Consider the following 26,705-nt stretch of genomic DNA (forward strand, 5'->3'; position numbering starts at 1 on the left):
TGCCGGTGGGACCTGGGGGTGGCTCCCCTCACCCGGGGGTCCCCCAGAGCTGGGGAGGGGCCCAGAGGGGACGGGGGGGACGCAGAGGGCCCTGAGCGGTGCCAGCCCCGCGGGTGACAGCACGGGGACAGTGACGGTGGCAGTGGCGTGAGTGGCACCGACCTTTCCGGATCTGCCAGGGCCGTTTGGGGGTCCCTGGTGGGGAGGGGGAGGGCGGTGTGACCCCCCCGGTGGCAGCTGGGGCCGAGGGGACGTGGGGGGGGCAGGGAGGGGCCCGGGGGTGTCACGGGGATGGGGAGGGGGCTGTGGGTGCAGGGGGGCACCCCCGGGTCAGCACATGGGGGGTGGTCCTGGGGGGTGGCACTGGGGGGTCCCGGGCCGTGGGAGGAGGGACACGGCCGGGGGGGCCGGGACAGAGCGGGGGGGTCACGGGCTGGGGCGGGGGCTCCCGCGGGTCCGGGGGTCCCGGGGGGCTGCAGAGCGGGGCCCGGGGACTCCGGGGAGCGGGGACGGGGCTCGGGCTCCCGGGGGTCCCGGGGCGCTCGGCGGGGCCCCCCCCGTGCTGTGCTCGGGGCCGGCAGGGCGGGGGTCCCTGGGGTGGGTTGGGGGGGGTCCCGGGAGTCCCGGGGGGGATCCCGGGGTGGGGGGGTCCCCTCGGTCGGGGCGGGGGCACAGGAGGATCCCGACCCCCCCCGGCCCCTCGGTCCTACCTGGAGCCGGAGCCGCGGCCGCGCTGCGCCGGGGGCGGGCCCGGGGGGTCCCGGGGGGGTCCCGGAAGGTCCCGGGGGGTCCCGGGGGTCCCGGGGTGCGGGGGGGCCCCGCGGCGGCCGCGCGCGCCCCGGCGGCGGCGATTGACCCGCATTGACGTCACTGCGTCATCAGGGTTCCCCTGGAAACACGCGGGGGCTAAAAATAGCCCGGGGGGGGGCGGGGGGCGGGGCGGGGGGCGGCCCCCTCCCCCGCGTCTGCCGCTATTCTGGGGACACGGCGACAAATATAGCGCGGGAGGCCACGCCCGGCACGGGGACACCCCCGCGGGGGGGCTGCGGGACACGGGCGGGCACCGGGACACCCGGGGGGCACGGGGGGACGGACACGGGGACGGACAGACAGACCACGGGGACACGGGGACAGCGACAGGGACGGACGGACACCCCGCGGGGGCACGGGGACACCGACACGGGGACAGCGACAGGGACAGGGACGGGGACACGGACACGGGGACAGCGACAGGGACGGACAGACACCCCATGATGGGGACGGACACGGGGACAGCCACAAGGGAGGGACACGGGGACAAGGGAGGGACACACGCGGGCAAGCACGGGGGGCACGGACATGGGGACAGCGACAAGAAGGGGCACCGCCACGGGGGAAGGCGACAACCGGGGATCAAGGGGACACCGGGACATGGGGAGACCGGGAGGCAAGGCAAGGGGACACGGGGATACCGGGACATGGGGACATGGGGATACTGGGACACCGGCACGTCAGGATATGGGGACACAGGGACACCGGGACAAAGGGACACTGGGACACCGGGACATGGGGACATTGGGACATGCAGACACGGGGACACCGGGACGTCATGGGGACGCTGGAACACGGGGACGTGGGGGTAACTGGGACACTGGGAACTGGGGACACTGGGACTCCTGGACATGGGGACATAGGGACACTGGGAGAGGGGACAGGGTACAGGACGAGGGGACAGGAACAGGGACGGGCGGGGACAGGGACCAATGGGACGGGACGGTCACAGCTGCAATGGGGCCGTAGCGGGACTGGGCCGTAATGGGGTGGGGCCGTAATGGGGTGGGGCCGTAATGGGGTGGGGCAGTAATAGGGTGGGGCTGCAATGGGGTGGAGCCTTAATTAGGTGGGGCCGTAATAGGGTGGGGCTGTAATGGGGTGGAGCCCTACTGGGAGGGGTTATAATGGGATGGGGCTGTAATGGGGTAAAGCTGTGATGGGGTGGGGCCACGCTGGGTGGGGCCGTACTGGGATGGGCTGTAATGGGGTGGGGCTGTAATGGGGTGGGTTTATAGTGGGATTGGTTTATACTGGGGCAGGTTACACCGTCCATTCCACTGGGACGGAACTGTACTGGGATGGGTTATACTGGGATGGGTTTTACTGGGATGGGCCGTACCCACACTGGCCCGTACTGGGATGGGCCGTACCCGCACTGATCCATACTGGGATGGGCTGTACTGGGATGGGTTATACTGGGATGGGCCGTACCCGCACTGGTCCGCACTGGCTGCGCTGTTCTGTGTTTGCCGTTCCCGCCGCTCCCGCCAGGTGGCGCCATTTCCCTTCCCGTTCGGTTCCCGGAGCCCGCCCGGTACGGACCAGTACGGACCAGTAGGGACCCGGTACGGGCCTGGTACGGACCAGTACGGACCAGTATGGGCCCGGTACAGCCCAGTACGGACCAGTACGGACCCGGTACGGACCAGTACGAACCAGTACGGGCCTGGTACAGACCAGTATGGACCCGGTACGGACCAGCATGGGCTCGTTATGGGCCCGGTATGGACCAGTACGACCTGTATAGGTCTGGCGCGGACCAGTAAGGACCAGTATGGGCCAGTACCACTCAGTCGAGCCCAGCAGCCTTCTGCACCATCCAGCAGCACCCCTGCACCTGCAGACCCCCAGATACACCCAGAGCCCTCGAGGGACCCCCAGAGATCTCCGGGCCCCCCCCTTGCAGATGGAGTCAGAAACGCCCAGTGCCCCATAAAGCCGCCCAGAGCCCCCCCAGACCCCCCAAACGTGCCCAGAGACCGCCCGTGCCCCCAGAGCCCCGGCTGGGGCCGGTGAGGGTGGCCGGGCTGGGGACAGGGACAGGGATGTGGGACAGGGGACAGCCCCCCCTGCCCTCCCCCTCCCGTTAATTATGATCGTTGCCCAGCGTTAATTATCGATCCGCCCGGTCCATGTTAATTGGCTTTGGATTCAATTAGCGCTGCCCCCTCCACCCTCCCCACCCTGGATTCGATCGGTGGCGCGGGGACAGCGGGGACAGCGCGGGGGGGGCACCCACGGGGACCCCGCGGGGTTGGGGTGACCCTGGGTGGGGTGCGGGGGTGACGGGGGGAGCCCGGGGACTCCTCTGGGGGTGCTGCCCCCCCTCCGGTCAGGGGTTCAGGGGTCACACTGGGGAGGGGTCAGGTTTGGGCTCCAGGAGTGGCACCCAGAGCTGAGGTTCAGGGTCTGGAGCCACTCTGGGACCCCTAAATCTGGGGGCTGGGTGGGGGTCCAAGGTCAGGGGCTGGTTTGGGGTCCCCGGGTGGGGGGTCCACAATGGGGTCCCAGGTTTGGGGTCCAAGGGTGGGACCTGCAGGTGGGACCCTGGGTGAGGTCCCAGGACGGGGTCCAGATTTGGGGGCCCCACTTGGCTCTGGGGGTGTTTGGCTGCTGTTCTTGTGCTGCCCCCATCCCCCCTCCATTGCCCCCCAGAGCCAGGACAGGGCCGGGGGTCCCAGGGCTGCACCCCCAGAGTGACCCCCCCCATCAGTGCCCAGCCTTGGTCCAAGGGGTGGGGGGAGCTGACCCGAGGTGGGGGGGGTGCCCCCAGCACAGAGGGACCCCAGAACACCAGGACGCTTCACTACGTTTATTGGGCCTCTGCAGCGTTAAATACAGGCCAGGCTTTGGGGGGCGGGGGCTGAGGGCGCCCCTCCCCCGCAGCACGCCCCCCTGGGTGCTGGGCCGGGCCGGGGGGGGGCCCGCGGGGTTTGGGGGCGCCCCCAGGGCCCCCCCGGCCCCTCAGCGGCTGTAGCCGAACTCGTCGGCGTCGTCCGCGCGGAAGTCGCCGTAACGCCACAGGTTCAGCTGGGGGGACACGGGGGGACACGGCGGCATTGTCACCTTGGGGGTCCCCCACAGCCGGGGGGCTCCCCTGGGGTGCCGCCCCCAGCCCCTGCCCCAGGGAACGCCCCCACCCCGGTCTGGGGAGCCCCCCACTCACCCGGGCGCTCTTGGCCGCCTCCTGCGCGTTCAGGTACTCGGTGACCTGGGGGGACAGCCCGGGGTGACCCCGCGGCCTGGGGGGGCTGGGGGCACCCCGGGGCGGGACAGGGACCCCCCGTCCTTCTGAGGCTCCCTCTGCCCGCAGGGGATGGGCGTGGGGTGATCCCCCCTGGCACAGCCCCGAGGGGGACTCGGGGGTTTGGGGGGGTGGGCAGCACAGGGGGTGGGGGGACCCCCATAGTCCCAATGACCCCAGTCAGAGTCCCAATGGGGCAGCAGCTGGGCTGGGATGGATCAGCACCAGCGGTGGGGGAGGGACAGGGACCCCCAGAACCCACCCGACATCCCCAGTACCCCCAGCATCCCCAAAACCCGCCCCACGCCCCCCAACATTCCCCCCACCCCTCACGCACCCACCTCAGGCCTCCCAAAAACGCACCCAACATCCAGCACCCACCGAGAGCCTCCAGCCCCTCCAAACGACCCCTGAGCACCCAGAACAACCCCCAGCACCCCCAGCACCCCCCCAATGCCCCCCGACCCCTTCCCAGCCCCTCCTTGCCCCCCAGCACCCACCACTTTCTGGAACTGCCTCTCCTTGCGGGGCTCCACCATGACCAGCCCCTCCTTGACCAGCCCCAGCCCCACGTCGCTCTTGGAGTCGGCGAACTGCAGGGTGACGTGGGGACAGCCGGGCCCCAGGTGCTCCACGTTGAGCAGGCACTGCGTGTTCTGGATGTCCCTCACCACGCTGTCCACGGCGTCCGCCCGCGCCTCCTCCTGCGCCCGCAGCCGTCACACACCCCAAGGGACACCCCGGGACAGGGGGGACACCCCGGGACAGCGGGGACACCCTGGGACAGCGGGGACACCCTGGGACAGTGGGGACACCCCACCCATTGGGGATACCCCACCCATCATGGACACTCCAGGACAGGGGGGACACCCCGGGACAGCGGGGACACCCCGGGACAGGGGGGACACCCCACAGCCTCAGGGACACCCCACCCATCAGGGACACCCCGGCCCATCAGGGACACCCCACCCATCAGGGACACCCCGGCCCATCAGGGACACCCCGGCCCATCAGGGACACTCTGGGCCACCTGGAACACCCCACAAGCTTGGAAATCCCCCCGGGGCTGCTGGGGACACCCCACACCCACAGAGACACACCATGGACTTCGGGGACCCCCCAGACCCTCAGAGATCCCCTGTGGCCTTCAGAGACCCCCAAGACCCTCAGGGATCCCCCCCACCCCTCAGACCCCAGGGACTCCTAGGTGTTTTGGGGACACCCACAACCCACTGAGGGCTTGGGGTATCCCTGGGACTGGGGTGTGGGAGGGGCTGGGGTTACCCTGGGATCGGGGTTCAGGGTTGGGGTCAGGGCACACACGGGGGAGCTGGGGTTGGTGTTCAGGGTCAGGAGACACATTTGGGTCCCAGGTCCAGCGTTCCCAGCTGGGACCAGTTTGGGGTTGATGGTTTGGGGTTGGGGCCCACCGGTGGCACGTGGGGCTCAGGGTGTGGGTCTGGGGGCCACGGGTGGGACACGGGGTGGAGGCTCGAGGTCAGGGGCCACGGTGGGGGCCCAGGTGTGGGGTGACAGCAGGAGCCCCCCCGTACTCACATCCTGTGGCACCTGGATGAAGGCAAAGGTGTACTCGGTGGCCTGGGGCGGCAGCACCCGCGGGGAGAACGCCGGGGGCAGCGGGGCCAGGCGGCTGGGGGGCAGCGTCTCCTTCTGCGGGGACACCAGGGGACACCAGGGGACATCAGAGAGGGGAGACAGCGTGGGGGACACCAGGGACACCAAGGGGATGGAGGATGGAGGGAGGGAGGGATGGATGGATGGATGGAGGGAGGGATGGATGGATGGATGGATGGACGGACGGATGGATGGATAGATGGATGGATGGATGGATGGATGGATGGATGGACGGATGGATGGATGGATGGATGGATGGAGGGATGGATGGATGGATGGGTGGATGGATGGATGGAGGGATGGATGGATGGATGGATGGATGGATGGATGGATGGATGGAGGGATGGATGGATGGATGGATGGATGGATGGATGGATGGAGGGATGGATGGATGGACGGATGGATGGATGGATGGACGGATGGATGGATGGATGGATGGATGGAGGGATGGATGGATGGATGGGTGGATGGATGGATGGAGGGATGGATGGATGGATGGATGGATGGATGGATGGATGGATGGATGGAGGGATGGATGGACGGATGGATGGATGGATGGATGGATGGAGGGATGGATGGATGGATGGATGGATGGAAGGATGGATGGATGGATGGAGGGATGGATGGACGGATGGATGGATGGATGGATGGACGGATGGACGGACGGATGGATGGATGGATGGATGGATGGATGGATGGATGGACGGATGGAGGGATGGATGATGGAGGGATGGATGGATGGATGGATTCACAGATGGACGGATCCATGGATGGATGGATCCATGGACAGAGGGCTGCTTTCCCCCAGTTTCCCCGGTGCCACTCACGTTGCCGTAGTCAATGTAGAAAATGTGCACTTTGCCACCCGACTCCACCTTCTCCACCCGGGCACGGTACCTGCAGAGCAGGAGGGATTCTGGGGATCTGGTCCTCACCCCACACCCCCCTCCTGTCCTGGCCCAGCCCGTGGGGTCACCCCGTCCCCTCCTCACCATTCCCCGTCGACAAACTTGGCGATGCAGAAGTCGCCGCGGCGCGGGACGAAGGAGCCCTCCACGGGCGGGTGGGCGCCCACCTCGGCGCGCATGTTCTCCATCAGCTTCTCCAGCTGGGCACCTGCGGGGCCCAGGATATCCAGGATAAACCCCCAGCGCCATCCCAAACCTGACCCCAACCCTGCTCCTCAGTGTGGCCCCAAAGCCCGAACCCCAAGTCCTAATAATGGCTTCAACAGCAGATCCCAAACGTGGACCTCAGCCCCAGACCCTGCCCCAAGACCTTTGGACCCCAAACCTGGACCCCAATCATGGACCCCTGCCCCGGTCCCAAAAATGGCCCTGGGGGTGGAGGGGTGACCCCACATCACCCTGGGCATATGGATTTGGACACTACCCACCAAACCCACAGATCCTCATCCCATCCAACTCGCCAAACCACGCCTGGTCTGGGGAGCACCCCTGGGTGCTGGGGTGCCCAGGTGTCCCCCCGTACCCGTCTCCACGTCCTGCACGTAGAAGTGGAGGTCGTCGGTGATCTCGGTGACGAACACGGGTTTGTAGTTGGCCGTGCGCTCCTTCTCCTCCAGCACCTGCACCACCTCCTCCACCGGCGTCTCCTCGTAGTGGGACCACACCTGGGGGGACACGGGGACCCCGCCACGCTCCAGGTGACAGCAGTGGGAGGGTGGGGGGCTGGGGCCAGCAGTGGGAACGTGCCCAGGCCTCAGCTTCGGGGGTTGTGGGTGGGACATCCCTGGGGTGGGACATCCCTGGGCTGGGACATCCCTGTGGTGGGACACTCCTCAGGTGGGACATCCCTGGGCGGGGACATCTCTTGGTAGGGATATCCCTGAGGGGGACAACTCTTGGCATGCAACTATTATCACTTGGGGTGGGGACACCACCAGGAGTGGGGACATTCCTTAGGGTGGAATCTCTTGGGGATGGGGACATCCATCGTTGTGGGATCACCTCTTGGTCTGTGGGCACGCACTGGGTTGGGAACATTAATTGGGGTTGTGACATTCCCCGCAGTGGGGCCATCAGTTTTTTGGGTGGGGAATCCCTTTGCACAGGGACATCTCTTGGGATGGGGACATCCCTTGGCACGGGGACATCCCTCAGAGTGGGAACATCTCTTGGCGTGCTGACACCTCCTGGAGTGAGGCCACCCCTTGACACGGGGACATCCTTTGGTGGGCACATCTCTCAGGCTGGGGACACCCGGTGTGGCGGGGCCATCTTTTGGCACGGGGCCGTGTCTCTGGGGTGGTGACCCTGCTGGGGCGGGTCCCCTGGCCCCCCTCACCTTCTCCTTCCTCTGCTTGGCCGCGTCCTGGGCGGCCAGCAGGGCCTTGCAGTAGGGGCTGCGCTCGGCCGTGAAGTGCACGCGGGACAGCGCCTGCTCCACCAGCGCCACCGACAGGTTCACGCCCTCGATGTGCAGCCACCCGATGAAATTCCCGGCCTTGTCCATGCTCTCCACCTCCACCTCAACCTGTGGGATCCCGGCAATCTCATGAGCTGTGGGGCCCTGTCCCCATCCCAGCCTGCCCCAGCTGCCACCTCCTGCCAGCGCTCCGACTTCACCCAGGTGGGACCCCCCAGTCACCTCCCTGCACCCAGCCTGGAGCCAGGGACCCCCAGGGTGCCAGCCCAAAGTGCTCCCTGAGGCGGGGGACAAGGGACATGGGAGCCACCCGTGGGGTACACAAAGCCACCAGGTCCTGCCACATCCTGTATCCCATTCCACCCTGGGTATCCCATCCTGGGAATCACACCCTGTGTATCCCACCCTGGGTATCCCACCCTGGGAATCACACACTGTGTATCCCACCCAGGGAATCACACCCAGGGAATCACACCCAGGGAATCATTCCCCACCCCGGGATGGGTTGGACTTGTGGCCAGCGTGGCGCTGGTGACAGCACATGGCACAGCACGTGCCAGGTGTGTGGCTGAGGCACTGGGGACAGTGAGGTGTGGGCCCAGGGTGACAGATGGGCCACACCACAATGGTTCAAACCCTGGCCATGGCCTTTGCCGTGGTCAGTGGGGTTTGGCTTTGCCAGCGCTGCCACATGGAGCCTGTCCCACCCCTGTGCCCACCCATCCCACCACAACTGCTCCTGCTGCTTCCCAAAGCCTGGAGGTGTTCCACTGTCCTCGCACTGCGGCGGCCACGGCACCGCACTGGCCATGGCACCTCACTGGATATGGCACCGAAACTGGTCACGGCATCGTGTCAGACACAGCATTGCACTGGCCATGGCACCGAAACCAGCCATGGCATTGCTCCGACCACGGCACCGCACTGGACATTGCACCATGCCGGCCACGGCACTGGAACCGGCCATGGCACCACAGTGGACAGGGCATCACGGGGGAGAGAGCACCACATTGGCCATTGGGCACCAGTGCTGGTGATGGCTCCATGGCAGACACGACACTGTCACCACAGCGGCCATGTCACCACTACAGATACGGCACCTCACCGGACACAGCACCGCACTGGACATGGCACTGCACCGGACACGGTACAGCACTGGCCACGGCACCGCGCTGTCCATGGCACTGCACCGGACGTGGCACCGCACTAGACATGGCACTGCACCAGACACAGCATCACACCAGACATGGCACCACACTGTCCATGGCACTGCACTGGCCATGGCACCGCACCGGACATGGCACCGCACTGGACACGGCACCACACTGTCCATGGCACTGCACCGGACACGGTACAGCACTGGCCATGGCACCGCACTGGACATGGCACTGCACTTGCCAAGGCCGGTGCATGGCAGAGACATGGCCCCAGGCCACCCGCTGTCCCCAGGGCTGCCAGTGCCAGGCTGGTCCCTGGGGTCAGCACCCCGTGCACGCCTGTGGCACCTCCCCAGTGCCGCAGGGTGACACTCTGGGTGACAACAGTGTCCCTGTCCCCGGTGTCACCACTGGATCATCGGCCAGGGGACACGCAGGACACTGATGGACTCGGGGGCAAGATGTGGCTACTGCAGTGGACAGGGAACACGTGGGACCCACCCGTGGGGCACAGGAGGCCACCAGGTCCTGCAGCACCTGGGGGGACATCACCAGAACAGCTGCAGGCAGCCCCCTGGGGACATGCCACCATCATGGGGACAGTGACTCCTGATGAGTGAGGAAGGACAGGAGGGTCCTGGGGTGCACTGCCAGACAGGATGTCCCCGAGGGAACACCAGCCCCACAGAGGTCCCCACCACCCAGTGGCAGCACTCAGGTGACAGCTCCAGGTGCCACCAGTGCCACCAGGAGCAGGGGGGCCCATAGGGTGCTGCAGGTGGTGTCGTGCACTCCCAGTCCCAGGGACAGGGAGGGGACAAGGCACAGCCGGGGGTGCAGAGCCTGGGCCCCAAAGGGCAGCGGCACCCCCAGGTCTCGTGGTCCCCGTCCCCAGCCCCCGGCAGTCACCCCGTGTCCCCCCTCACCCCAGCAGGGCTGGAGCTCCCCCTCAGTGTCACAGCTCGGGTCGGGTCTCAGCCCCGCGGGCCGGGGGTCTCGGGGGTCCCCGCTCAGCAGGGGGGGAACGGAGCCGGGGTCTCCCCGGTCCTCGTCACCTCCAAGCCGCCGAGCCCCGCGCTGCCCCCGTCCGTCCCTTCCGTCCCTCCCTCCGTCCATCCGTCCCTCTGTCCGTCCGTCCGCCCGTGTTCCCCCGGCCCAGGGGAGGGGTCGCTCGGGGAGCGCCCCCCCCCAAGCTCCACAAGCCCCGAGCGGGGCTGCGGGGAGGGGGAGGAGGAGGAGGCGGCGGGAGGGAGGGAGGAGGAAGAGGAGGAGGAAGCGGCGCATCCCGCATCTCCCCCTCCCCGCGCACAAAACCGCTCCGGGGCCGCCGCACCGGCCGAAGCGGGGCCGGCGGGGGCCCCTCCGGAGAGCGGCGGGTGGGTGGGTGGGTGGGGGTGCGGGGGGGCGCGGGGGGGTCTGTGCGGAGCCGGGATGCGTCAGCAGGAGCAGCGGGAGCGGCGGCAGCAGCAATCCATCCGCGCTCGCACTGAAGGACAAAAGGATGAGCCAGCCGCCTGCGCGGCTGCTTCCCGCACCGCCCGCACCGCCCCGCACCGCACCGCCCGCACCGCCCGCACCGCCCCGCGCGGCCCCCGCCACCGGAGGATGCCCGCCGGCACCGCGACCGCCACCGCTGTCACCGCCGCTGTCACCGCCACCATCGCCCCGCGCCGCCGCTGAACGCGACACCCACGCGGGGACGCGGGAACGACACGCGGGAGGGGACGGGACGGGACCCCCCCGCCCCGCCACCAGCGCAGCCGCCGCCGCTACCGGGAGGTGCCCCCGCCGGCATCTCCCCCCCCCCACGCCGACGCCCTTTCCTCCCCCCCGCTCCCTCCCCGAACCGCGTTTTTCCCTCTCCCGGGGGGGGCTCCCCGCGATTTATTTATTTATTTCGGCCTATTTTTAATCTTTATTTTCCTGTTTTATTTTTAGGCTTCGTCCGGGTTGTTTGGGGTTTATTTTTTTTTTCTAATATTTTGAATTTTTATTTTTAGTTTTTCATCCGATTTTAGCCTTATTTTAACTTTTATCCTCATTTCCGTTCATATCTCGATTCGATTTTATTTTAGATTTTTATTCCGTTTTTACCTCCTTTTCCATTTCCCTTTCCCGGCCAATTTTTTTTTTTTTTTCCCCCCCCATTTCCATTTCCCTCCCGGTTTTTCATTTTTCTTTCCACTTTTTCTCTCCTCCGCTCCCTCCCCTTTTCCCAATTCTTCCTTTTCTCCCGGCTTCTTTTTTTTAATTATTTCCTTTTTCGCCACTTTCCCCGCGTTCCCCCCCCCCGCCGTTTCCCCGCGGCCTGGGGGGGGCGGCCATGCGGGCCCCGCCGAGCCCCCCGGGCCGGCCCCACGGGCGGAGGTGCGAGGCCGCGGGGTTGGCCGCGCTCGGGGGCTGCCGGGCCCCCGCTTAGCCGGGCCGGCCCCCCCCCATCCTGCACCGCAGCCTCCAGGAGCCATTTTGTCTTTTTTTTTTTTTTTTTTTTTTTGGGAGCCGGCCCCCCCCTCCCCACCCCCTCCTCGGTCCCGCGCCCCCCGCGCTCGCCTCGAGCCCCCCCGGACCCCCCGATCCCCCTTCCTTCCCCAGGTAGGTACTGGCGAGCGGGGCCGGGCGGGGGGGGGGGGTTCCTTCTCCTCCTCTCCCCCCACCCCTCTTCCCAGCACCTACCGCTGATTTTTTTTTCCCCTCCTTAAATTTTAATTTTTCCCTCCCCAAACCCCGCTCCCCCTCGGAGCCCCCCCCGGACCCCGGCACCCCGACCTCCCCCCTCCCCTCCGGCCGGCCGGGCCCCCCAGCTCGTGGGAGCCGGGAGAGGGGGGGGCCCCGAGCCCGTTCTGCTGTTCTCGCCGCCATCCCCAGACGATGGTGAATGATGAACGTGCCACACCATGAAGCTCTTGTGGCAGGTAACTGTGCACCACCTCCGCCGCCACCGCCGCCACCGCACCTGGCCGGGGCTCCTGGCCGCCTCCCTGACCCTGCACGCGTGGCTCCTGGCCACGGCCGCCGCCTCGCCGGGCCCCCAGAGCTGCCCCTCCGTGTGCTCCTGCAGTAACCAGTTCAGCAAGGTGGTGTGCACGCGCCGCGGCCTGGCCGAGGTGCCCCCCGGCATCCCCTCCAACACCCGCTATCTCAACCTCATGGAGAACAACATCCAGATGATCCAGGCGGACACGTTCCGCCACCTGCACCACCTGGAGGTGCTGCAGCTGGGCAGGAACGCCATCCGGCAGATCGAGGTGGGCGCCTTCAATGGCCTGGCCAGCCTCAACACCCTGGAGCTCTTCGACAACTGGCTGACGGTGATCCCCAGCGGGGCCTTTGAGTACCTGTCCAAGCTGCGGGAGCTGTGGCTGCGCAACAACCCCATCGAGAGCATCCCCAGCTACGCCTTCAACCGCGTGCCCTCCCTCATGCGCCTCGACCTGGGCGAGCTCAAGAAGCTCGAGTACATCTCCGAGGGCGCCTTCGAGGGCTTGTACAACCTCAAGTACCTCAACCTGGGGATGTGCAACATTAAGGACATGCCCAACCTGACGCCCTTGGTGGGCCTGGAGGAGCTGGAGATGTCGGGCAACAACTTCCCCGAGATCAAACCGGGCTCCTTCCACGGGCTCAAATCCCTCAAAAAGCTCTGGATTATGAACTCGCAGATCAACCTGATCGAGCGTAACGCCTTCGACGACCTGACGGCGCTGGTGGAGCTCAACCTGGCCCACAACAACCTGTCGTCCCTGCCCCACGACCTGTTCGCCCCGCTGCGCTACCTGGTGGAGCTGCACCTGCACCACAACCCCTGGGACTGCGACTGCGACATCCTCTGGCTGTCGTGGTGGCTGCGGGAGTACATCCCCACCAACTCCACCTGCTGCGGCCGCTGCCACGCCCCGCTGCACATGCGGGGCCGCTTCCTGGTGGAGGTGGACCAGACCTCCTTCCAGTGCTCGGCGCCCTTCATCATGGACGCGCCCGCGGACCTCAACATCTCGGAGGGGCGCGTGGCCGAGCTGCGCTGCCGGACGCCCTCCATGTCCTCGGTGCGGTGGCTGCTGCCCAACGGGACGGTGCTGAGCCACGCCTCGAGCCACCCGCGCCTCTCCGTGCTCAACGACGGCACCCTCAACTTCTCGCACGTGCTGCTGACCGACACCGGCCTCTACACCTGCATGGTGACCAACGTGGCCGGCAACTCCAACGCCTCGGCCTTCCTCAACGTCAGCACGGCCGAGCTCAACACCTCCAACTACAGCTTCTTCACCACCGTCACGGTGGAGACCACCGAGATCTCCCCCGAGGACGTGTCCCCCAAGTTCACCAAGCCCGTGCCCACCACGTCCACGGGCTACCAGCCGGCCTACACCACCACCACCACCGTGCTGGTGCAGACCACGCGCCCGCCCAAGCAGGTGGCCGTGCCCACGGCCGACGCCGGCGACAAGCTGCAGACCAGCCTGGACGAGGTGATGAAGACCACCAAGATCATCATCGGCTGCTTCGTGGCCGTGACGCTGCTGGCCGCCGCCATGCTCATCGTCTTCTACAAGCTCCGCAAGCGCCACCAGCAGCGCAGCACCGTCACCGCCGCCCGCACCGTGGAGATCATCCAGGTGGACGAGGACATCGCGCCGGCCACCGCGGCCACGCCTGCGGCCGCCCCGGCCGGCGGGGCAGGGGAGGGGGCCGTGGTGCTGCCCAACATCCACGAGCACCTCAACTACAACACCTACAAGGCCGGACACGGCGCCCACTGGACAGAGAACGCGCTGGGCAACTCCCTGCACCCCCCCGGGACCACCCTGGCCGACCCCTATTTAATCCAGACCCACCCCAAGGAGAAAGTTCAGGAAACCCAGATATGACTCTTTTTTGGGGGATTTTTCCTGCTTTTTTTTGGGTCGTCGTCCCCCCCCCCACTTCCAACCCCGGCCCCGAATTATTATAAACGCAATAGATGCACAAAAGCAGAACTCCAAAAAGAAGGAAACCCAGGAGAATTCCTCAATACTAAGGAAAACCAGGAGAATTCCTCAATAATAGACACAACTTTTGTACAGGGGGGGGAAGAGACTCTTTTTCGTGTACATGCTTCTATAGCCAACCTCGGGGCCGAGAAGAGCAGCAGATTCTATTAAAATTTAACGAAACCCACCCAAAACTCCTACAAAAAAACCACTATTTTCTAACTCGCAGGTTCTATTTAAACACAAAAAGAAACAAACCAGGAGAAACAGAGGAGGAAAAAAAATAATCGGTAATAAGAGGAAAAATCCCCGTGCTCGGGGACGAGCGGCGGTGCCGCGGCGCGGGGGGACGCGGGGGACGCCGGAGCGGTGGTGGAAGCTGTCGGGGTGTTTCTGGGGGGGCTCGGGGTGTTTTTGGGGGTTATCTGGGGGAGGGGGTGAGGTCGGCCCCCCCACCCCGCGGCGCTGCCCTTGGCCGCGCGCCCGCGGCTCCGGCGTCACCGGAGCGGGATCTCGGCCCCGCGCCAAGACCTTCCCAATGCAATAAAGGAATGGATTTTGGGGGGTGGGGGGCTCGGGGGGGCGGGGGGCGCAGCCTGAGGGCTGGGGATGGACGTCTGCAATGTATTCAAGCAAAAAAATTCCTCAAAAACCCACGGGAAGGGGGAGAACCCCGCGAGCGCCCGGGGGGTGGTTTGGGGGGGATCTGGGGGGGGGCGGAGAGCGGGTGCCCCCCCGCTTTGCTCTGCACCCCCTTTCCCACGGTGTTTGTCACCCCCCCCGGGCCCCCCCGGACCCCCCGGCACAGGGCTATGGCTCCTGGGGGGGTGGGGGGCCCCCACGGGAGACCTGACCAATGATTGTAACCACCTTCACTAAAAACGGCATTTTTAGTCCTTTTATTTGACTGGGGGGAGGTGTGGGAAACACCCCCCCGTCCCCGGGAGGGGGTGACAATGGGAACACCCCCCCCAAGGGCTGCTCATGGAATGGGGGGGGCTGGGAGAAATTAAGGGCTTGGGGAGGGGGGGAGGTGACAATGGGGGGGCCACCAGCATCGGAGGTGGCGCCGGGGGGGTCCCGGTGGGGACCCCAAGTGCCTCGTGGGGGTCCCGAGGGGATGAGGGGGTCGGGGGGGTCGGGCAGCAGCGAGGGGGGGCCCCCCGGTTGCTCGGGCACTGGAATTACTTTAATTTCTTGTTTTAGCTTTAAAATGTTCTCGGAGGGGGGGGGCAAAGCTGAGCTAAAATTTAGGGTTTGGGGGTGTCCGGGGGGGGAAGGAAGGCGGGAAGGAGATGCAGAAGTTCCCTCTCGGGCTGTAAACGCCGGAAGGATCCGACTGTACCGCGAATCCAACAAAAAAAAAAAAAAAACAAGTGTATTTTTGTATTTTAATAAATATTGTTCCAAATTTGTAACGCCGAGTGCCCGAGGGGTTAAACGGGGGCGCTCGGGGGGGCCGCGGGGGCCCCCCCTCCCCGCCAGCCTCAAAGGGGTTTTTTGTCCTCTCAGCAGGAAAAGCTTTGGAAAAATCGCGGAGCGGGAAAGGGAGATGGAGGGAGAGGATGGAGGAGGGGAGGGGGCGAGGACAGCTCACCGGGGGTGACACGGGGGGGACAACAACAACTGGGGGGGACATCGGGGTGACAAGAACTGGGGGGGGGGGGGGGGGGGCTAAAATTAGGGGGTGACATTGGGGTGATGAGGATTGGGGGAGAGTGACATGGGGGACAATTATGGGGTGACATTGGGGGGAGTGATGAGAATCAGGGGGTGACAGCAGCAGAGGGGCACTGATGGGGGGGACAGCAGGACCCTGGTGTGGGGCTGGGGGCATTGGGGGTCACACCCCACACATGCCAGGAATTGGGATTGGAGGGAGGGAGGAGGGATAGGGATCAATCAGGGGCACTGCACCTGCCCAGGAGGGACACGGGGACAGCGGGACCCCCAGTGAGGGGACAGTGGGATCACTGAGCCTGAGGGGACAGCGGGGTCCCCCATTCTGTGGAACGGGGACGCTTTGAGGGGACACCAGGAGCCTCGGCTGCGTGGGGACATTGGGACCTCCAGCCTGGTGACAGAACACCGGGTGCCACTGCCAGGACACGGGGTGTGCTGGGCACTGCTGGTGGTGGGGACAGAGACACAGGGACAAGAGACACAGGAACAGGGACACAGGGACACAGGGACAGGGACACAGAGTGTCCCTCTGGCAGTGGGGACACAGGGACTTCGGATGGCACCAGTGTCCCCAAGGTGTCACCTCCACCCCAGTGCCACCACCACGTCCGGGGGGCTGAGCCCCTCCCCCAGTCACCACGCAGCTGTCAGGGTTCAGTGTTGGGATTTGGGGGATTTTTTAGGATTTCTGCTATTTTTGGCGGATCCGGGTCAGTTTTTCCCAAAATCATATTCCTGCTTTTCCCTTTATTACTGAATTTTCCCACCCAGGCCAATCTGGGAATGCCAACACGTCCTGTTGACCCTGGGGGATGAACCCCCTTGTCCTCCCTGTGCTGGGGACAGACAGGAGTGATCCCAAAAATCCTGGGAATGATGCAGGGGGCTGGAGGCATTTATGGATTTTATTACCACTGATTTTAGCCCAAAATTAGAGCAACTAAGTTCATCATCATCATCATTATCCCATCCTAATCCTGATCTTGATCCTGATCCTGAACCTCACCCCCATCCCCATCCCCATCCCATCCCTTCCCTGAACCCCTCTGGTTCTGGACCCCCCCAGCTCCCACTCTGAGGAATTCCATCCCATCCATCTTGCTAAGGACAATCCCTGTGGCACCCTGGCCCCCAGAGCACCCCCAGGTCCTTCCCTGGAATGATTCCTTTGGAGCAGGGTGGGAATCGGGCCCTGGGATGTGGGGAAAGGCAAATACTGGCAAATTAAATACAGGGATTTTTAGGGAATGACAGGGAAATCCCTGTGGCAGTGGGATTTGGAGTTCTGCTCGTGCCTCCCCTGGCTTTGGTGGATCTGAAGGGAGCGGGGTGAGGTGGGATGGGGTGGGATGGGGTGGGATGTGGGATGATGCAATGGGACACGGTGAATGCCCCAAGCACAGGGCTGGGATTTGCCCTGGGATTGGGATCAGAGATGGGATTGACCCTGGGATCAGGGTTGGGATTGGCACTGGGATTGGGACTGGGATCAGCACTGGGATCAGGCTGGGATTGGGATCAGTGCTGGGATCAGGCTGGGATCAGGGTGGGATTGGATTGGGACTGGGATCCATGCTGGGATCAGGGTTGGGATCAGTGCTGGGGTCAGGGTGGGATTGGATTGGGGCTGGGATCAGGGTTGGGATCCATGCTGGGATCCATGCTGGGATCCATGCTGGGATCCATGCTGGGGTCAGGGCAGGACTGACCCACTGGAACCCACATCTCCAGCAGACAAAAGGCACTGGACCGTGTGGCGGGGCCGGGGCGGTTTCCCGGCAGCTCCTGCCGGACCGGCACGGCCGCGGAGGAGCCGAGGGGCTCCCGGGGGTCCCCGGCCCTTCCCGGGCGCCGCGGGAGCCGCGATGCCGCCGGAGCACCCCGGCACCGCCTGCCCCCCACGCCGCGGGGCCGGTTCGTCAGCGGCGGCTCCGGGCCCGTGAGTCAGCAGCAGCCGGAGCCGCCGGATAAAAATATCCCACGGCTGTGGGGGTGGGCAGGGACTCGGCTGCCGGCGGGAACGCGCCCGGGGCCACCGTGGGAACCGCGGGGACCCGCGCCGGGACCGCAGCCGGAGCCGGGAATCGGCCTGGGCAGCTTCCCACGGCCTCCCTGCCACGGCATTCCTGCCCTGCATCCCGAGATCCTGCCCTGCATCCCCAATTCCTGCCCTGCATCCCGAGATCCTGCCCTGCATCCCGAGATCCTGCCCTTCATCCCCAATTCCTGCCCTGCATCCCCAATTCCTGCCCTGCATCCCCAACTCCTGCCCTTCATCCCCAATTCCTGCCCTGCATCCCGAGATCCTGCCCTGCATCCCCAGATCCTGCCCTGCCTCCCGAGATCCTGCCCTGCATCCCCAATTCCTGCCCAGCACTTCCAATTCCTGTTTTCTTCCCCAGTTCCTGCCCAGCATCCCAAATTCCTACCCCACATCCCCAATTCCTGTTGTTCATCCCCAATTCCTGCCCTGCATCCCCAATTCCTGCCCTGCACCCCCAGCCCCACGTGGCCTCCCCCCCGCCCCGTTCCTGTCCACCGCCCATCTTCCCACGGCCTCCCCACGCCATTCCCGGGGAGCGTCCCGGCCTCCCCGTGTCCTCCTCCGTGCCACGGCGCTCCTGGGCAGCAGCCCCGGCCCCATCTGGCCTCCCTGCCGCGGCGTTCCCGGGCAGGTGCAGCGCCCGGGCCTCCGGAATGTGCCGAGGCAGCGGAGCGAAGCCCTTGGGACGCGGGTCAGCAATTCCCGGCAGCGCGAGATGCTGAGCAGGGAGGGGGCCGACTGCAGTGTCCCCGTGTCCCCGGACTCCCGTGTCCCTGTTTCTCCACGTTCCTGTATCCCTACAGCCCTGTGTCCCCATGTCCCCGTGTCCCTGTGTCCCTGTACTCCTGTGTCCCTGTTTCTCTTCGTTCCTGTATCCCCACACCTCTGTGTCCTCCTGTCCCTGTGTTTCCCTCTCCTCAGGTCCCTGCATTCCCCCGTCCCTGCATCCCTGTGCCCCTGCACTCCCACACCCCTGTTTCCCCATGTTCCCATGTCCCAGCATTCCATGTCCTTATGTCCCTGTGTCCCTGCATCCCCATGTCCCACACCCCTGTGCCCCTGCATTCCCACGGCCCCACAGCTGGCACCACCGGCCTGCAGCTGCTGCCACATCTGGATCCACACCCACATCTGGACCCACACCTGCATCTGGGTCTACAGCCACAACTGCACCCGTGTCCACCACATCTGCACCCATGGCAACACCTGGATCCAGGGCCACAGCTGTCACCGAGCCCACACCTGGATCTCTGCAGCCACATCTGCATCCACAAACCACATCTGTATCCTTGCCCACATCTGGATCCATGCCCACAACTGCAGCTGCATCAACCGTGTCTGCAGCCACGGCCACATCCGGATCCATAAATGCCATCTGGATCCGTAATTCCCATCTGGATCCATGATTCCCATCTCTATCCATGCCCACATCTGCACCAGTGCCAACATCTGGCTGGGAGCATCAGTCCCTGAATTTTGGCTCAGCGGGACTGTGACAGTCACGGGGGGGAAGGATCCGGTATCCACCTCGGAATTGTGAATCACGGAAAAATTACCCAAAATGGGCCCCGAGCTCCGGAGCTGCAATCAGGGAAATCACAGGAGTTCCAGGGAATTTTAATATTCGGAGACGTTAACGGGAGCAGCTTCAAACAGGAGGGATCCATCCGGAACCCGACCCCACGTCCAACCCCACATCCATCCTGCACCTGCCCAACGCACTCTCAGTATCCCCAGGGATCTCCTGGATCTCTCAGTATCACCTGGGATGTGCTGGCGACACCTTGGATCTCTCAGAACCACCTGGGATGTCTCCATATCCCAGAGGATACTGCTGGTACCCCCAGGATGTGTGGGTGATCTCAGCTGACAGCTGCTGCCCCCGGATCCCCCGGATCTCCCCGGATCCCCCGGACCCCCGCGCCCGGCTCCGGCCGTACCTCCCTCTGCAGCACGAGCTCCTTGGTGAACAGCGTGGCCTCCTCGCTGAAGGGCTCCCCCTCCTGCGTCAGCCCTGGCACGTTCCGGGCACCCCGCGGGCACTCGATCCCTGCGGGAAAACGGGGCAGGGTCAGGGCCTGGGAATGGCACACGGGGAATGGCACACGAGGAAGGGCACCCCGGGAATGGCAATCTGGGAATGGCACACTGGCAATGGCACACGGGGAATGGCACACTGGGAATGGCACCCTGGGAATGGCACACAGGGAATGGCACACGGGGAATGGCACACGGGGAAGGGCACCCCGGGAATGGCACCCAGGGAAGGGCACACTGGCAATGGCACACGGGGAATGGCACACTGGGAATGGCACCCTGGGAATGGCACCCAGGGAAGGGCACACGAGGAATGGCACACTGGGAATGGCACCCTGGGAATGGCACCCTGGGAATGGCACAGTGGGAATGGCACACTGGGAATGGCACCCTGGGAATGGCACCCGGGGAATGGCACCCAGGGAAGGGCACACGAGGAATGGCACCCTGGGAATGGCACCCTGGGAATGGCACAGTGGGAATGGCACACTGGGAACGGCACACAGGGAATGGCAACCTGGGAATGGCACCCTGGGAATGGCACAGTGGGAATGGCAACCTGGGAATGGCACACGGGGAATGGCACAGTGGGAATGGCAACCTGGGAATGGCAACCTGGGAATGGCACACGGGGAATGGCACAGTGGGAATGGCAACCTGGGAATGGCACACGGGGAATGGCACCTCGGGAGCAGCACCCTGGGAATGGCACACAGGGAATGGCACCTTAGGAATGGCACTCCGGGAATGGCACCCCAGAATGGCACCCCAGGATGGGCTGGGAGGGAAGGGGACACTGGAAAAAAAGGGAGATGTGAAGAGCTCTGGGAGGCTCCAGGGGTGGCACAGCTGTGGGACAGGCTGGGACCAGCAGGGATGGGGACACAGGGACAAACAGGGATGGGGACACAGGGAAAAAAAGGGATGGGGACACAAGGTGACAAACAGGGATGGGGACATGGGAATGTGTCCGCAGGGATGGGGACTCAGGGACACACAGGGATAGGGACATGGGGACAAACAGGGATAAGGACATGGGGATGTGTCCGCAGGGATGGGGACTCGGGGACAAACAGGGATGGGGACACAGGGAAAAAAAGGGATGGGGACACAAGGTGACAAACAGGGATGGGGACATGGGAATGTGTCCGCAGGGATGGGGACTCAGGGACACACAGGGATAGGGACATGGGGACAAACAGGGATAAGGACATGGGGATGTGTCCGCAGGGATGGGGACTCGGGGACAAACAGGGATGGGGACACAGGGAAAAAAAGGGATGGGGACACAAGGTGACAAACAGGGATGGGGACATGGGGATGTGTCCGCAGGGATGGGGACTCGGGGACAAACAGGGATGGGGACGTGGGGACACACCCAGCCCCCCCACCCAGACCCCTCTGTCACAGCCGTTCCCCTGCCCCCTTCTCCCGCTGCCCCCGGGATCCCCCTGCTCCAGATCAGAGCACAGGGAAGTCCTGCATTATTAATGATCATTTACATAATTTGCATAATGAATGAAGTGCAGGGAATACAGCTCCAAGCTGGAGCCACGAGTGAGGAGGTGACACATCCCCAGGGCCATGTCAGTGTCACCAACACCCAGGGACACAAGGACACAGATCCTGCCCGGAGCAGCTGGGAGTGCCCAGAGCCCATCCTGAGGGACAACGTCCCTGTGCCACCACGTTCTTCCCCATTCCCATCCTCATCCTCATCCTCATCCTCATCCCTGGCCCTGTCATATCCCCATCCCATCCCATCCCAGTCCCCATTCCCAGGCCGTGCTGCCTCCAAGGGAAGCCATTTCCAGGGAATCCAGCAGGAGCTTCCCCACCCTGTCCCTGCCCTTCATGGCACACACATCCTCTGTCCCCCAGAAATGGGGACAGAAAGGGGGATTTCGGGAAAAGGGGAATTCCGGGAAGCACGGCAGAATGTGGGATGGGGAGCAGGAAATCCCGGGATTTTTGTTACTGATTTGGAACCATCAGGCGCCCCCAAGATCTGGGATCACCCCAGGGTTCTCCTTCCAGCACTGGGTGGGCTCTGGCACGGCTCTGACCCCAACCCTGGCTCTGATCCTGACCCAGCACTGATCCCAAATTTCTCCAGCAAGGAGCATCCCCCAGTGCCGCACTGGGAATGGGAATGAGGGGCTGGAGCTGCCCTTCCTCCTCCATGGAAGGGGCTCATGGGCCACAGTGGAATTCTTTCCCTCAAAATAACAAGGGAAGAGCTGAGGAAGCAGCAGAGTCCTTCAACTCCGCCAGCTCCCGGCTCCTCGGGGCTGGGATCCCGCTCCGGATCCTCTCCGGCCTCTGACGCCTCCCAAGCCCACCGGAGGGAAGGTTCTGGAAGAGGGAGAGCTCCGAAGGCTGGGCTGGGCGCGCTCATCCCCCCAGGAACGCCGGCGGGAGCAGGGAGGGGACGCTTGGCGCCCGGAAAAGTTCTCCAGCACTTTAAAAATAGCAGCTAATCCCGAATCCGCGGCTGTGCCGCGCTTCCCGGGGAGCCGTGACGGATTAATGAGGGATGCGGCTGCAAGCGCTGCAGCCACCGCGCTCCCCTGGGCTTCCCACAGAGTTCCAGCACAATCCTGCCCAGCCGGGGCTGGAGGGGGCGGCTCTGGGGCTGCTCCCATCCAGAATCAGCCCTGGAGGGATGGGGCAAGAATTGCGCAGCGTCCCGGAGTACCCTGCGGCATCCTGAGCATCCCAAGGTGTCCCTCAGCGTCCCATGGACATCCCAGAGCATTCCTGGGGTATCCTGAGCATCCCAAGGTATCCCTCAGTGTCCCACGGAACATTCCAGAGCAGCCCTGCGGTATCCTGAGCATCCCAAGGTATCCCACAGCACCCCAGAGCATCCCACAGCATCCCTGCAGGATCCTGCACCAGGATTCCAGGAGGAACTCCTCCCCGGCCCTCAGTGGGAACAGACAGAACAGATCTTTCAGGGAGAATCCCCTGGAGCAAGGACCCTTGCAGCCTTGATTCCAGGGATGTGAGCACTTTGTGCCCTCGCTGTGCCACAGCCAGCACCGGGATCTGGGACGGCTCCGGGCCAGGGTCGGCTGTGCCGGGGCCCAGCGCCAGGGACGGATTGATCTCCCACAGGGTTTATGGATTCTGGGAGCAGGGCAGGTGAGCCGGAAGGAGGGGACACCCGCCGAGGATCCGCTCTGGATCCCAGGAGGAGCAGCACTGGGACAGCTCCGCACTGGGAACGCTCGCACGGAAAAGCTCCGGATTCCCATCCCCGCCTCCCAGTCCCGCAGCTCCCGGGGAAGATTCTGGAGCCCTTGGAGGCACCTGGCCACTCCAGCATCCCCAGAGGTGCCCCCTCATCCCTCGGGAATCCTCCCTACCCCAGCCCCCGCTCCGGGAAGGCGTCAGGCTCCCGAGTTTTGCCGGGAGAGAGGAATTCGGGATTAAACCGGCGCCTGTATTTGCACATATTTATAGTGCTCTGACGGATCTATTTTAGCTGGAAAGCCGGGATGAGCTCCCTCGGGAGCATCCCTGGAGTCACATTTTAAGGGACTTGGCATCTCTTTCTGGTGCTCATTTGCATTTGATATCCATAAAAAAGGCAGGCGTTGATAAAAGGCGGATATTTATCCTATTCCTGGCTTGGCAGAGGAGGGTTGGGAATGGCACCGGGGAGAAATCCAACAAAAACCAGGGAAAATAAAAGCCAGAAGGTCCCACCAGGATCATGGGATTCTATGGGATGGGATGGTCTTGGGGACGCATCCCTTCTAGAACAGAGCAGGGTGGAGCAGGAATCTCAATGGAGCAGGAGTTTCCATGGAGCAGGAATCCCAGTGGAGCAGGAATTCCTGTGGAGCAGGACCATGGAGCAGGAATTCCCCTGGAGCAGGGATCCCAATGGAGCAGAAATTCCCATAGAGCAGGACCATGGAGCAGGAGTTCCCGTGGAGCAGGGATCTCCAAAGAGGAGAACCATGGAGCAGGGACGCCCATGGAATAGGGACTCCCCTGTGGAGCAGGGATCGCAGCACCAGGAGACATCCCAGCATCACTGGGAGTAGGGATGGAGCCCCCACTTCCCAAAGGCCATCCCAGTGCTGGTGTCCACGGGGGACAGAGACAGGACACATTCCCAACTCTGGGAACAAAGGGATGGACAAAGAATCCCTGACTCCACCCTTGCTTTCCCCAGGATAAACACGCCCACCTTTCCCAGTGTTTGATCCTAGGATTGAATCCACAGTGCCAATTCCAGGAACCCCGCAGCGCTGACCCCCAGAACCCCACAGTGCTGATCCCGGGACCCCGTGGTGCTGGGGCTGATCCCAGAACCCCACAGTGCCGATCCCACAGCGAATCCCACAGTGCTAATTCCAGGAACACCGCGATGCCAATCCCGGGATCCGGCAGAGCCAATCCCGGAACCCCGCAGTGCCAATCCCGCGGTGCCAATCCCGGGATCCGGCAGTGCCGATCCCGTGGTCCCGATCCCAAAACCCCACGGTGCCAATCCCACGGTGCCAATCCCAGAATCACACATTGCTAATTCCAGGAACCCACAGTGCCGACCCCATGGAATCCCGTGGTGCCAATCCCGTGGTGCCAACCCCAAAACCCCGCGGAGCCGATCCCGGGATCCGGCAGCGCTCCCGGCTGCGTACCTGCGAGCAGGAAGGTGATCAGGCAGGTCTCCTTGGGCAGGAAGAGCTTGAGGCGGGAGCCGCTGAACACGTACTCCACCACGGCCTCGGAGCGGCCGGCGCGCTGCAGGAACGGCAGGAACTGCTTCGCCTTCTGCGTGTCCTGCGGGAAAACGGCGAGTCAGGGACCCCGGGGGCTGCTCCTGTCCCCTGTGCCACCCGGGGTGTGACATCTGGGCACGGAGCTGAGCGCTTCCAGCTGGGAATGGGCTGTGTGCCCCAAACACAGCCCAAATCCCAAATACAGCCCAAAAAATATCTCCAAATACATCCCAAAGCAAATCCCAAATACATCCCAAATACAGCTCAAAACACAACACATCTCAAAATACATCCAAAAATCCCAAATACATCCCAAAACAAATCCCTAATACATCCCAAATCCATCCCAAAATGCAACCCAAATCCATCCCAAAATCCCAAAAATACTCTAAAACACATCTCAAATACATCTCAAAACACATGTCAAAATACATCCAAAAATCCCAAATACATTCCAAAACAAATCCCTAAGACATCTCAAAACAAGTCCCTAACACATCTCAAAAAAAATCCCAAATACATCCCAAAGCAAATCCCAAATACATCCCAAAGCACATCCCAAAATGCATCCCAAAATGCATCCCAAAATGCATCCCAAATCCATCCCAAAATCCCAAAAATACTCCAAAGCTCATCCCAAGTACATCTGAGAACACGTCTCAAAATACATCCAAAAATCCAAAATCCATCCCAAAATCCCAAAAATATACCAAAGCACATCCCAAACGCATCTCAGAACACATCTCAAAATACATCCAAAAATCCCAAATAGATCCCAAAATAAATCCTAAATATATCCCAAAATGCATCCCAAATACATCCCCAATCCAGCCAAAATGCATCTAAAATTCATCCCTAAACCCATCCCCTAATCCATCCCGAAGCCCATCCTGTCCCCCCGCCACAGGGCAGCTGCCTGGAACATCAGGACAGATCCGGCCCCATTTCCCCATTTTTCCATTTACCCCATCCCTAACGGAGCATTCCGTCATTCCCGGGATCTGCCCCTCCCCATCCCAGCATGGAAGGGCTCCACAGAAATCCTCAAAAATATTAATTAATTGAGGAGAATGTAAGCAGCTCTGCTGGGAGGTGTGGGGATCCCCAAATTCCCTCAGCAGAGTGGGGCAATCCCGGATTCCTGCATTCCTGCCGGCATTCCTGCTTCCCAGACTATGGGGCAACTCGCGGTTTATTTATCCAAGGAAAAAAGGGAAAAAAAAAAAAACCCCATCAGCTCCCAAAACAACAGCAGGTGTGGGTTTTATCCCGTTGGATCCCCCGCGGAATTCCCGCCCATCCCGGGCCCGAGGGGATGGATCCTTACCCCGGAGATGTCGGCCACCCTGTGGATCGGCACCTCCTTCTTGCTGTGCAGCCCCTTCCCGTTCTTGATGGCCCTGGAGAGGAGAGGGAGGCCGGGAATCAGCAGGATGGGAGCTGGAGCCGCCCCTGTGCCCGCCGGGACACCCGGGCTGTCCCAGGCGTGGAGTGAGGGCAATGCCACACACGGAGGGCACTGAACACACACGGAAAACCAGCGGGATGCTGCAGCTGCTGCCAAGCCCAACGCTGGGCTCGGATCCTGATCCTTGTCTCAGCACAAGGACGCAGGGCTGGGATGCTCCCCTGGGATGTTCTCCAGGGATGTTCCCTCGGGATGAGGCCACCGAGCTCTCTGTCCCCACCTGGGGCCTGGAGTGTCCCCTCGTGCCCCAGGGCCTGGCCTGGAGGGTTGGGAAAGGCTGGAGAGTGCCGGGATTCTGGCAGAACCAATGGTCTGGGGTGTGATTCCAGGCTCCCCGAAGAGCTGGGAATGCTGAATGGATCCCCCAGACTGCTCCAGGCCCTGCACCACAACCTCATCCCAAATCCCAGAGCATCCCACTCCTGCTGCTCCTGGCATTGTCCCACAGCTGCCGGCTCCTCTGCCTGGTGCCAGCACCATCCCGGATCTGGGATGTGCCAAAGCTCCCAATGGCATGGATGAGCCACCTC

At 63.5% G+C, this 26,705-nt stretch overlaps 2 protein-coding genes across 2 annotated transcripts in view; one reads left to right on the forward strand and one right to left on the reverse strand.

Moving 5' to 3' along the window:
- Positions 1-3,620: 3,620 nt before the first annotated feature.
- Positions 3,621-26,705, reverse strand: part of SND1 (staphylococcal nuclease and tudor domain containing 1) — a 77,963-nt gene continuing 54,878 nt past the window's right edge. Inside the window, exons 14-24 of the mRNA XM_054294080.1 lie at positions 26,035-26,107; positions 24,627-24,768; positions 19,872-19,981; positions 8,000-8,188; positions 7,184-7,325; positions 6,685-6,808; positions 6,520-6,589; positions 5,615-5,728; positions 4,558-4,761; positions 3,980-4,024; positions 3,621-3,843 (exon numbers count right to left, since the gene is read on the reverse strand). Coding sequence (XP_054150055.1) covers positions 3,778-3,843; positions 3,980-4,024; positions 4,558-4,761; positions 5,615-5,728; positions 6,520-6,589; positions 6,685-6,808; positions 7,184-7,325; positions 8,000-8,188; positions 19,872-19,981; positions 24,627-24,768; positions 26,035-26,107 — 1,279 coding nt within the window. The 3' untranslated portion in view covers positions 3,621-3,777. The remainder of the gene's footprint in view (positions 3,844-3,979; positions 4,025-4,557; positions 4,762-5,614; positions 5,729-6,519; positions 6,590-6,684; positions 6,809-7,183; positions 7,326-7,999; positions 8,189-19,871; positions 19,982-24,626; positions 24,769-26,034; positions 26,108-26,705) is intronic.
- LRRC4 (leucine rich repeat containing 4) lies at positions 12,055-14,600 on the forward strand. Its single transcript, XM_054294084.1, has one exon. The coding sequence runs from the start codon at positions 12,132-12,134 to the stop codon at positions 14,100-14,102; it is 1,971 nt and encodes a 656-aa protein (XP_054150059.1). The 5' UTR covers positions 12,055-12,131; the 3' UTR covers positions 14,103-14,600.

Source organism: Melozone crissalis, unplaced genomic scaffold (genome assembly GCF_028551555.1).
Source record: "Melozone crissalis strain CALT ecotype California unplaced genomic scaffold, PUWL_Pcris_2 ptg000208l_1, whole genome shotgun sequence".
NCBI lineage: Eukaryota > Metazoa > Chordata > Aves > Passeriformes > Passerellidae > Melozone > Melozone crissalis.